Raw genomic sequence first — 12,831 nt, 5'->3', positions numbered from 1 at the left:
GCCTTGGCTGCAGGAACAGTGACTAATTAGACAATCATGCACAAAACTATTCATATGCCTTTCTGAAAAAAACCAAAAATGCATTATTAAACTGATCTAAAAAAAATTAATTGCATCTCAGTCTGATTTAAAACTGAGCTGAGTTTTTTTTTCCTTTTCCTTTTTCTTTGTATTCCGAGTTGGTGCAGGAAAATTGCTATTAATGAAATCTGCTCCCTGGGAACTTCAATAGGCTTGTTCTTCATTAAAGCCTTTCTATTTCTCTTAAAACGTATTGATGGATGCTCAGGCCAGATACTTATCACAAAATACACTTTGTAATTTCATCATTTCTGTTATTGTGCTTCTCTGAGACACTGAGGTCTGGGGGCTTTGCAGAAAAACCCAAATAAAACCCCCAAGCTTAGAGTTATATAGTATTAAAAGAAGGGTGAAGGAAGCATTGAGTGTCTTTAGGATGATGAGACATTCATTAAGATTTTTCCGCCTTCCTTTTCCTATTTTCAATCCATCTGAAGTACCATTAAAGCTTTTCAGGCAGCTTCCTGTGAGAAACCCTTTGCTGTGCTGTTTTTCTTCCTTGAAAAAAGGTGGCTGCTCTTGAGGCAGATTGTATGGATTTGGCCTGGGATTTGTATAATATCTGTGTAGAATGCATCGGTTGTTTAGGAACCTAATTCCCAATATGGTTCCCTTTTGATTAAGAACAAAGCCAGCGTTTCACAGCATTATAGGAGCACAGAAAAACAAGTTAATGATCTAAACCTTTTAATTCATGGTTGCTTGTCTATTTAAAGTACTTTTGATTCTGCTATAAACAGACTGGCCCCTTTTTTTGTTTAACTTCTTTCTTTGGTTTCTTCACATTTCTTTCTTTACTGTCCATGAAATTTGGAGCTAGTTTCCTTTTCCAACTGAAGAATGAAAGGTTGTGACTACAGAGTGATACAGCGAGTAAGAAACCGTATCCAAACTGGGCGTCCATCCAGCACAGACCTCTTTGAAATCAGCTAAATTTAGGGTTGTTGAGGGCTTTTTTTGTTATGTTTTCCTTTTCCTTTTTTCAGTACCTGTGTTTCATTTTCGTCTTTTTTGAATGAATATGAAATTTGTTACTTTTTTGATACTTTTTTGATTTTTACATCTAGTTTGGCGTGGCTTTATTTGACATAGTTACTTGATATTTCCCTGCAGTCTCAGTTCTGCAGATGATTATTCTGTATGTCTTTATCCGTCGAGACAACAAAAGCGACCTTTTCAGGACTTCCAATTACCAACACTGTATGTGGTACTTTAGGAAAATAATTCCCTTCCAGCTACTCCTTCTTTTTTAAATAGAGAATTGGAATCCAGAGCTTGTCCTTCAAATCGAACTCGAAAACTTTTCGGTGAACAAAACTGCCAGGCAAGCAGCAGCAGCAGCAGGAATAATTTCCCGTGTGTGGAAAGGAATCCTTCCTTATCCTCATATCTAAAATTAGTAATTGCTTCTTCCATTGTAATTTATTCTTTATCTGAAATGAAGATAATTTTTTTAGATTTTTTTTTCTTTTATTACAACAGCAGCTTGTTTGTGGTTTTTTTTTTTTTTGGATTTTTAAAAATCTTTTTTCTCTTACTTCAGGCAGACGTAGAAATGATAAATGAAGAAAAAATTCCAATAATGTGTTTTATTGCATCTCTATCCCATCAAGGTAAATTGAACAGCCAAGACACTTACAATAACTTCACAAACAACAACCCTGGCAATCCTCGGCTCCTGCCTCTCCCAAGCCTGACTGTGGTGTTGCCTCTGGCTCAGATCAAGCAGCCAATGACATTAGGGACCATCACCAAACGCACAGGGTAAGTGGCACAAACCTTCCTCAGCCTTTGGGATTCATGGGGAAATCATTTGTGTTATTAGTGACAAGTAGTTTTATTCCATATTTTAATTTCAGTGTATGTAATTTAATAGCAGCAGAAGAGGGGTGGGAGGAAGAGGAGACAGAAACCGTCAGATAAATAACGACAACCTGAAAACAAACCTCTGTAAATTCAGGAATATTCATTGGGGTGGGTCAGAAGACATTTTCACACCAGGAATTGGAGTGAAACATAAGCAGAGCTGTATTCAATCAGAATTAAATATGGCTTTACTTTTTTCCCCAAGTTTGTTTATTTTGATTTCCAACCTTTTCAAGCAGAAACGATTTTTGACCATCAGAAGTAGAAAGACAGTAAGCCAGGTTCAGCAGAAAGGCAAAACTTAATCCCACTGTTTTCTTGACCTTGTTTTTCCACTGTTGCACTGTTCTGGACTGGGTGGGTTTCCACTCCAGACTCATCTGCACTTTGGCATTTCCCATGTGCCATGATAAAACACTTAAAAGTATTTCTTGGGAAAAGCTTCTCTTAAATATATGTATTATAAAATTTTATGAGCTTTGTAAATCATAGCAATTTTAAATTAATTAATGCTGTCCAACAGCTGACATTTTTGTCTTGCTAAACTTTAAATATTCTTTTATTGTAATTAAAGCTACAGGGTGATGATTTTATTTTTCCTCTCTCATTTTCTGGTTGTTTGAATTCCTGAATATTTTCCAGTTAAAAATCTGATTGATCCGTTAGTTTTCAGAGGGCTTTTACATTTTTAAGGAAAGTAGATCTGAGCATGGCATGTGGTTAGACAAAACAACTGTGAATCCTGCAGCTTCCTAACCTTTTCCTGCATTTTGGCAAACACAGGCACTGCCTCCCTTGCTTCAGTGCTCCTTGCTCAAACCCTGCTCGTGAGGTGAATTTTCCCTGCATTTCCTGAACCAGGAATTCTTTTCACGGCTGTTCCCTCTCTCCCTGTGTGACTCCCATCTCTGTGCTGGAGTTCAGGGCGTGCTGTAAATCCCCCATAGCTGGGTGCTCAGGGTGTGAGTGCTGGCAGTCAGGAGCTGTGCACGTGTGCATCCCTTCCTGTCTGCCCAACAATCCCCGCTGGCCCTGCCGTGAAACGGGAATTTCACGGCGCTCGCTGAGCCAAACGCGGGCCACAGACACAGCCACAGACACACAGCTGCCCCGAGCACGGGGAGGAATTCCTCAGCTTCACAGATAATTGCAAATGGAACTCAAGGAACAGCGAAGAAACAGTTTGAGGGTCATGTTGAGGTTTACCTTCCTCCGTAGACGCATTTCAGTTGCTTATTTTTGCCTTTTTAATTTTCTGCTCAGTTTAAGTTCAGTGAAAAAAGATTTTGCTGCTGCTCAGGTGAATTTTGGAAGAATATCCAGGTGTGATGCTGGATGAGGACAGGAAGGGAGATGGGATCTGGGGGAGGCAGGAGGTCACAGTTCCTCACAGAGGGGAAACACCAAAAACCTGACTTGAAGAATATGGCCAGTGAAGGGCAGAAATATAAATGTGAGCTCTCAGAACTAGAATAGACACTTAGAATTAGGTGAAACACAGCAGAGAAAAAAATTAAAAATTCACCTGAGGGCCTGCCAGGGGAAGTAGGTAATAGGAGCAGTGAGAAGAAGGATTTGGGAAAAAGCTCTTGATTTACAGTCATATTTAATGTGAAATTCTTTACAAAGGTTTCCTTAATGTTGTGTTATACCAAGGAACCTTTCTAAAATTATTGCAATTGTAATAAGTCTGCAGTATTTTATTTAATGTTTTATCCTTAAACATCTAAAACATATTTGGAGTGTTCATATTTATGGTAAATTATACTAGTCACAAACTGTCTCTGTTCCGTTTCATGTAATTTTTAAAACTAATTAAATTTAAAATGCTCAATGAGGCTTATGTAAGGGGGGAAAACAACAGTCATGGGAAATACCCTGCTGTGTAAATAGAGTTTTCATGAATGAGGATCATAATTTTCAGCACAGCCCACGTAGCCTTGTAACGGTAAGCCGAGAGCTTCCTTCATTTGTTCTGCATCCAAAATATTTGATGAAAGTACACAAAATTAACATGAAAAGCTGTTATTTATAAAGCAGGGATTTAAGAGGAATGCCTAGGATCCAAGAAGCCTGGCATGCCTAAAATGACCAAATTGAGACAGCAGCCTTAACTTAAACCTCCAGGGGGCAAAGCGTGTGTTTAACATATTTAACATCTGCCCTCATATTTCTGCAAACACATAGCACTGGAAGTCTGTGCAGTGTAAGATTTCGACAGGACAGGGACCATCTGCCTCGCTGGGAGAAGTGGAGGAGGCATGTATTACTGCAAATGGCAAAAGACAGATGTATTTACACCTCCATGGTCAGCACCTCTAAGCGCTGCTCCGAGGAAACAAGGCTCTTCCTTGGGAGCAGCTGCTGAACCTCCAGTGTGCAGCCATCAGAAAAGGAGCTGGGCTCCTCCAGTCAAAGATTCCTCTTCTCCCGTGCTTCTGACTATGAAAGAATTAAAAATTTAATCTCTTACAGCAAGGCTCAAATGCCGTATAATGAGAGGGCTGCATTTGTCCCTTTTATTTCTCTTAACATCAGCTGCTTTAATATTAAATCTTCACGAAGGCTTGTAGATTTTATTAACCAAAAAAAATCGAGCTGGGGTTTGTTCTGCCAGTATCCAAGACAGCAAAATATTTTCCAGGTACTGAAAGGACTGATCAGTGCTGTTAATATCATGTGTCTGGAGCAGAGCTGCAAAGCATGTCATGTTGCTTGACAGGTGGAATGGCAGTAAATTTTTTAAAAGTGTTCCCTGTAGCCCTATGGGAATGAAAGACGGAGTCTGGAATTGTCTCATGACCGTGCTGGTCATCACAGATGCTTTTTTTTCCCCCTGCAAACATGTGGATTTTGGAGCATGTTCTGATCAGTCACTGCTCTGAATGCAAGTTCCATTGTCAGCATGGAGTGTCCTGGAGCATCCCCTCTGCCTTCCATCCCTCCTTCCCTGCCCTCTGCTTCTGCCTTTGCCTTTCCAAGTCTCTCACTGTAATTTCTGCACCTTCATCAAGCACTTCATTTTTGTCCCTACATTTTGTCATCCCGTTGACTGGCTTTCCTGTACTTTGTGCTGTCAGCACATTCAGCCTTTCCCAGAGGGGCTCTAACACTAATGAGCAAGGAAGCTTCTGATGTTTTAAAGATTAGGGGGGATGCAGGACAGCACAAGAGCTGGGTTTAATAAGTTTTTCTATATTCATGCCTCAGTTTCCCTCTCCAAATTTTGATAGTAATGCTGAATTCCTTGTCAGGGCTGGTGAATGGGTTAATTCATTGCTCTTTTACAAAGAGCTTATAGACTGGAAAGGGGGAGAGCTGTATGATCCATCTCATTGTCCATAAAGGGCAGTGAATCAGAACATTCTAGAATTCAGCTTTGTGCCCCACAGTAGCTCCATAAGAGCTCCCTGGGTTTGTGGGATGAGTTGTAGTTGGTTTCCAGTGGGGACATGGATGAGCTGTAATGGGAAGGAGGGAAAGAAAAGATACAACAATTGCCCCAAAGTTGGCTCCTGTGACAGCAGCATTTGTTTTAACTCCTCAAGGGACAGGGTCATTATATTTGTATCAAACTTCACTCCCCAGTACATCCTTGCTGGGGTGAGCAGCACGATGGAACCTGCATTAGCTGAGTCTGGTCAAAACACAGAAATCCTGTGTGCCTTGCAGGAAAAGGATAAACCTTGCTTTTTTTCCAGGCAGGAGATTTGGATAGTGTGTTTTTAAACATGAAACTCTATCCCTTCTTCACCCCATCCCTCATTCCACCCTCACTGAGAAAGGGGGAAGTAGCTAAAATGTCTGAGGCAATTTTATAATTTAAATTTTCTGTGCACAGAAAGTCATTGATATATCTTGGGTTTGTTTTGTCTCAGGGAGCTTCATTTATCCCAGAGTCAGCTACTGCAGCAAACGAAAATAAGTGGTGCAAAATCACCACATTATGGTACAATTAATTAGGAAAAAATAACTGAAAAAGTAGAGGGAAAAAAAAGTAAAGAATTCAGCAAAATTGTCTGAAGCCAGACATTCTCTTTCTGGCACATTTCTCAGACATATTTTATATAATTATTAGTTTTTATAGTATATTTTAGTAACAAAGCAACTGCTGTAATGATTTGTAATTGATACAAAATACAATTATTTGCACTGAAGAATTCTCAATTTGGCATGAGGAGGGTTAGAATAAATGGATATTGCACAGCTTATTAACAGCTTAAATAGATTTATTAAAAATAACCCCACAAAATCAAAGTATTTCAGTTTTCAATTTGGTAAAACTCAGAACCAGGTAAGAAACTGGGAAAATTCTGTCAGAACTTTGAATGGTAAATCATCCTCATTGCATGATTTCCTTTGGAATTTCTCCCTGGCTCTGGGAAAGGGGACCTGGGTGAGTTCCTGCCTTGGCTCTGCTCTCTTGCTGTCACCGAGCGCTGCCATCTGGTGCTGTCACTTCAAGGTTGGGTTATCCTGTAATTTGTGAATTCTCCCTCGCTCTCAATTAGCATTCCATCCACATTATGGGAGGGAAATAGGGGAAAATAATTGCTTATATAAATATCATGGGGAAAAATGTTTGTCTTTAAAGAAATCAGGTCTTTTGAACAAAAAGGAGGTGCTAACTTGGTTTTCTTACACATAAAGCATTTTAATAAGACTCTGCTGTAGTCTTTGGAAGTGTAATTACATTTTCTTCATGATACAAAATTTTCTATCCAAAATTAATTGAACAAAACCTTCAGTTGAAGCCTACCTGGGCCAGTTTGTAATGAAAGTAAAGAGAATTTGTTAATTTGTACAATCAGGCCAATATAGGAGTAGTGGAAGAAGAAAAATCTGGTGTTATCTTCTGAAATGTTTAATGGGCTCAGCTAAGGGTTATTTGCCTTGGTTTGAAGACAGAGCAACTGAGGCAGAGAAGAAGGAAAATAAATAGTGTCCAAAACATCCCTGATCATCATTTAGAAATTGAATTCTAAGCTCCCAGGCAGATCCAACCCCTCTCCAATGACTCTTCAAATTTACACTCAATACATTTTGGGTTTTAAATCACGTTGGCTTTGGGTTATGCAGGAGATTTAGCTTTCAATTAAATATTTAAGCAGTGCAATAGTGCTGGACTCATCTTCTAGACTGGCCTTTGACTCGGGGACTGGATGTGCTGACTTTATGGGAGATCATTCAGTTCAGACAACTTAATTGGGTTTTACCACTGTTCAAAGATGATACATTAGGTCTAGAAGGGTGGTTGGTTCTGTCAAATGAGCTCTGTCCCCAAAAATGTTAACCAGTTTATTAAATACAGAAAGTTAAAGGCCAGTCCCTTATATGGAGCCAGCCAAAATTGGTTTTTTGGCCTATAGTACTAATTAAAAATAGGAGTTTTTTTCTGTAATATTCTGTTCTTTATTGGATGTTTGCATCTTTGCATGTTGACGAATATTTGTCTTAGGTTTGTACCTTCACCTGAATGTTTTTTGAGAGGATCCCTTCATTCATTGATGTGCTCATGTCAGATTTAGTTCACTGAATTCTTTTTTATCAGGCTGGTATCCTTTTAATTGTGTTGGTCTATGGCTGAGTGCTTTACACATCCTTCAGTGCTGGACCTTTTCTGGTAATTCATGGCCTGGAAATATTTCACCTGTTTCAACTACCCAGAACTTACTGCTGAGTCAGAGTATGAAAAGAAAACAGAACCACTGGCATTTACAAAATCAATTATTTAGTGATTTTGTGGATGATGTTACATCCCAAATGAGACTCAGAAGAAACCTTGAGCCTGTGAGTGGCTCTAAATTTGCCTCCTTTTCAGAATTTATGCAAATGTCACTATGGCAATGGCCTTTTAAAGGGAGATACCCATTGAAAATTCCCTCAGATTAATATTGGGTTAAAAACTCTCCACTTTGCAAAATACTTGAACAAATGAAATCAGATCGTGGTGTAAATTGTTGGGTGGCCAAAAGCACTCAGCTGTAGATCTGGTGACTGAGCATCAAATGCTTGTGAAGTAAGTTAGGGCTCTCTTTCCTGCATCTGTGCAAGCTTTTAAGGGGGGGAAGGAAAGCTGAATTCCACGGGGTGTTTCTGTCCTAGCAAAAGGCTCAGTAATTGTCCCTGAAAGGTTCTGATTGCACCTGTTGGTTTTATTTGACCTCCTCTCAGTAACTCTGTAGAACTGCCCCACTCTGCCCCTCAGTGTTCCATGGCAAACCCCCCCGTGACTGATTTGGGTGCTCATTCCCTTTTCCTGTCAGTTCTGACTGCAGGACCTGCTGCAGCCCAGCTTTGGCAGCAGATTGGAGGGGCCCTGAGCTGTGCCTAAGCCCAGCTCTGACTGAGCCCAGCTCTGACTCTGAGCCCAGCCCTGACTCTGAGCCCAGCTCTGACTCTGAGCCCAGCCCTGACTGTCAGCCCAGCTCTGAGCCCAGCTCTAACTCTGAGCCCAGCTCTGACTGAGCCCAGCTCTGAGCCCAGCCCTGACTCTCAGCCCAGCTCTGAGCCCAGCTCTAACTCTGAGCCCAGCCCTGACTCTGAGCCCAGCTCTGACTCTGAGCCCAGCTCTAACTCTGAGCCCAGCTCTAACTCTGAGCCCAGCCCTGACTCTGAGCCCAGCCCTGACTCTGAGCCCAGCTCTGACTCTGAGTCCAGCTCTGACTGAGCCCAGCTCTGACTCTGAGCCCAGCTCTGAGCCCAGCCCTGACTCTGAGCCCAGCTCTGAGCCCAGCCCTAACACTGAGCCCAGCCCTGACTCTGAGCCCAGCCCTGACTCTGAGCCCAGCCCTGACTCTGAGCCCAGCGCTGACTCTGAGCCCAGCTCTGAGCCCAGCCCTGATTCTGAGCCCAGCTCTGAGCCCAGCTTTCAGCAATGTCCCCACATGTCCTGGCGCACGGAGCCCTCCCAGCCCTGGGCCCTGCTGCTCCCCTGGCAGCTCCTCAAGGCCACAGCAAGGCTCTAGCAATGATCTGTTCACTCTCTGCAGAAATTTTAATAGCATGATATACAGTGTACTTGTTGGGAATTGAGTTCTCATCTAATTTCTGTGCATTTTTCCCCTTTCTGTGAAGACCTTACCTGTTTGGAGCAGGATGTTTTTCCATAAAAGCTCCTTGGTGAGTTCCCACTTCAAACCCAGCATGCCTATACTCCATTTGCTGTCCTTGCTGAAAATAACTCTGTGCTTAGACTTTTTAATTTTGGATTAATTTTTTGTTTCATTTGTTTACCTGCATGGCTGATCCATAGGTTTCCATGCACATAATTTCACTTTTAAACTATGGATGCTGTTCACCATCGAGCATTGCAAGGAATTGAATTCACTTTTTTTCCTCCCTTCTTTTTACCTTTGAGAGTGCATTTAATTTTTAAGTAGCAGGGAAGTTGAAAAAATAAATTATTTCTAAGTGGGCAGAAATGATTGCAATGTCTTTCCAAACAAGCCTCTCTCTTTTTTTTTCTATATTGCTTCCTTTATTATTGTAGCACTAAGTTGCTTACAGACAGAAAACATCGATGATGACCTCTGAGAAATAAGCCAGATTAGCAGTGAGTAGGCAGTAAAGTACTGCAGTGAGAGGTGAAGCAGTAAAATGGGTACTGGAAAAAAAGAAAAGCTGATTACTCTGGAGAAAAAAAATCACAGAACTGTCTGGGGTGAAAGGGATCTTCAAGATCATCTCGTTCCAACATGGGAAACAGTTCTGTTAAAACTGGGATATTTGAAATAAAAGGGGTTTCATTTAAGTTTTAACAAGATTTTTGATGTTGGAGTTTGGTTCAATATTTGGGCAGTGCTGCATCACCTCATCACCACTTTATAACAGGATTGGCCTTAGATGCTGGAAATTTGGATAATAAGAACGGAAGAAGCAGGAACACTTTAGAAAATTTTAAAACTTCCAGCAAGTTTTCTGGGGCTTGGGTTTGGGGGTTTTCCTGTGGGTTTAGGTTTTTCTCTTTGTTTTTAATTTAACAAAGGGTATCTTCTAACTATACCCACCAGTATCTATTAGAATATTTGTACATGGCTCATGTACATGAATATCACCCTCAATGTCTCTATCAGAATATTCTCTTCAGGAAAAGAACTTGTTAAGAGCTTTGTATGACAGGGAAAGGGAAGGGAAGGGAAGGGAAGGGAAGGGAAGGGAAGGGAAGGGAAGGAAAGGAAAGGAAAGGAAAGGAAAGGAAAGGAAAGGAAAGGAAAGGAAAGGAAAGGAAAGGAAAGGAAAGGAAAGGAAAGGAAAGGAAAGGAAAGGAAAGGAAAGGAAAGGAAAGGAAAGGAAAGGAAAGGAAAAAGGAAAAAAACGAAAAAGGAATTCCTTATTCGTTGAGAATTTCTAACTCCTCAAGTACCTCCCTCAGAACCATTTCTAAATGCAGTTTATGGTGCACCAGAGAATTTTGCCTGCTGGTGATGTAAGAAGTGCAGAGGCTCTGGCAGAAGAGTTTTGGCCGTGGATTTCTGAGCGAAGGCTGTGTGGGTCACCCCTGCACGAAGCAGGAGACGTCAACCAGAAATGGTTTTAGATTGAAGGAAGATTAAAAGGCTGAGATTAAAGAGGGGAATGTATGAAATACGCTCCAAAATTGTTGCCTGTCTTTCACAAGACTCTTTTTGTGGTTTGTTTAATGCCAGTGCTAGCTCAAAAATATGGTCCTTGCTCGTCTACAGAGAAATTAGGATAAAAAACACACTTTGGGTGGGGGAAGAAATCATGTTGTTTCCATTAAGGTCTTAATGAGACCTAAAATTCTGTAAACAAAATGGATGTTGATTTGACAGCTAAGTGCCTGGTGAATAAAGGATCCTACCATTGCTTTTCGTGCTTTTTCTTGCTTTATTCATGATCTGACAACTGGAAACATCTTTGTTTTCATGTTTTAGGCACAATGATAAATGAATTAAAATTTCTAGACTTTGAGACAGATTTTTTTTTTTTGTAACTTTATGTGTAAATGCAAATTTCATGCAGTATTTTTCTCCTGATAATTTTGTTGCTGTTTATGTGGTCAAGATAAAACTTTTTCCATCAGCGGTCATGGATGTTTCCATTTCAGTGGATTTAGTGTGGAATAAGTGCTTTTGTTTTTATGAATCTCATATATTTGGAGCCTGTTTGTTGGGAATATAAAATCAAAGCAATTTTCAATCTTTGCAGACTGGTACTATTTGACTATAAATATTTGAATATATATAAGGCAGCTCCTTCATATCACATATATGCAATTTATTTATTGTTTTGAAGTCATGTCACTTGTTTGACAATAGATTTAAAGATTCATTTAAGAGCCAGAAGAAATTTGTGAGACATAAAGCTCCATCATGAACTGTGCTGCTTTGTTTTTTAAAATATTGTGAGTATTAATCTTACTAGTTAAATAATAATATTTAATTAGTATGTAAACTAATTAAAATATTAGTAACTATTTAGTGGTTTTACAAAGAGCTACCACAGTGCATTTCCAGAGATTATGGCAGAGTTTGATGTGTTACAAAGCTGACAAGTGGGAGCTCTGAATGGTTTCAGTAGGTCTTAATCTGTTCTTACTGTGCTGGCAACATGAAAGAACTTGCATGCTGAGCTCAGTCTCTTCATTGCTGTTTAAGCTCTGACAAAGTGATGTCTTCATTTTCTTCTTCAGTTCCCTCCCATCTCCTTTTGTGCCATTCCAGTAGAAAATGTCTATATCAAACATCTTGGTGCTTTTGCATTTAGTATAGAAATAATCCTCCAAAATTATATTAGAACATTTAATAATAATACAAATTTTCCCAGATAGATTCTATTCCTGATTTAGATTTCTGTACAGATCTAATTGGGGTGAAACTGCTGCTGTGTCTCACTGAATCCCAGGTGTGGTGGCACAGTGGAGTAGATGCAGAGAGGAGAAAGCAAACTGCCTTTTCATCCTCCTGATGTCTTAAATGCAATGCTGCTGTTCCTGACATTTGGGAGAAATGAGGAGTGGAATTATAATGGGGAATGTTGTGGTCCCATGTGCTTCACTGGTTTGGTTTTAACATTGACTCCCAAAAATCTGAATTTCTTGCTGCATCCCTTCTCAGGAAAACTATGGTCCAATCTTTGGGAGTTACTGTATTATGAAGATTCTTTTAAAGTAACTGTTTTGTAAAAGTGAGGCCAAATGTGTCCAAATTTCAGCTCTTGGAATAATTTATGAAGTGCTGACAAGCCAAGAGCAAGGAAAGAGCAGGAGTTCATAGCAGAAACAAGTCATTCAGCACCTACCTTCAACATTATTGTTTTGTTATCATTTATAGAGCTGAGAGGGTGTTTGCATCTGCAGAATAATGAGGATTTATAGTTTCCAAGTTGTTAAAATATCACAATGACATGTAAAGATATTTCTCTAATGGCATTACTGTTACTGAAAATAACTGGGCTTTGGAGGTTTGCTGGAGGAATGAAATTTGTGCTGGAATTTATCGATGAAAACTCAGAATTGACTAAAATGATGCTCAAATGAAAGATTCCTCAGCTGCAAGAGACTTCAGAATAGACTTGTTGACATCTCAGCAGCATTTTCAGAGATCTGACCAAACCAATAAGATGCAGAAACCTTTTTTGTTTGTTTGCTTGCCTTTGTTTGCTAGCAGGGCTGAGTTTAACCACATGAGTAATCGTGTTTTACAAGGTCTGCTCTTTCTGCCTACAAAACATCATCCTCGAAGGGAAAAGCTCCTGGCACTGAAACCAACACTTAAGTGCTTGCCTTGAAAGATGCACATCCTAAAGACCAGATGGAAATAGAACTGAGCTCAGACCATTTCCTCCAAGGCTGTTTAGAATTGTGTTTGGTCAAACTCGGGTCTGGGGACTCAGAGTGTGGAGAGCTCTGGAAAATGTGTT

The 12,831-nt window shown here is 40.1% G+C and overlaps 1 protein-coding gene across 8 annotated transcripts in view; it reads left to right on the top strand.

Annotated features, from left to right (window-relative positions):
* BCAS3 (BCAS3 microtubule associated cell migration factor) overlaps nucleotides 1–12,831 on the top strand; it is a 295,445-nt gene that overhangs the window by 90,773 nt on the left and 191,841 nt on the right. For 6 of the 8 annotated variants that reach the window (XM_063174267.1, XM_063174265.1, XM_063174271.1 and 3 more), the window contains exons 16-17: nucleotides 1,695–1,845; nucleotides 9,025–9,069. In XM_063174267.1, the coding sequence (XP_063030337.1) occupies nucleotides 1,695–1,845; nucleotides 9,025–9,069 (196 nt within the window). The remainder of the gene's footprint in view (nucleotides 1–1,694; nucleotides 1,846–9,024; nucleotides 9,070–12,831) is intronic. The other 2 variants (XM_063174268.1, XM_063174266.1) reach the window with 1 other exon arrangement.

This window comes from Melospiza melodia, chromosome 21, assembly GCF_035770615.1.
Source record: "Melospiza melodia melodia isolate bMelMel2 chromosome 21, bMelMel2.pri, whole genome shotgun sequence".
NCBI lineage: Eukaryota > Metazoa > Chordata > Aves > Passeriformes > Passerellidae > Melospiza > Melospiza melodia.
The sequence above is the reverse complement of the archived record's forward strand: the minus strand, read 5'-3'. Positions and strand labels throughout refer to the sequence as shown.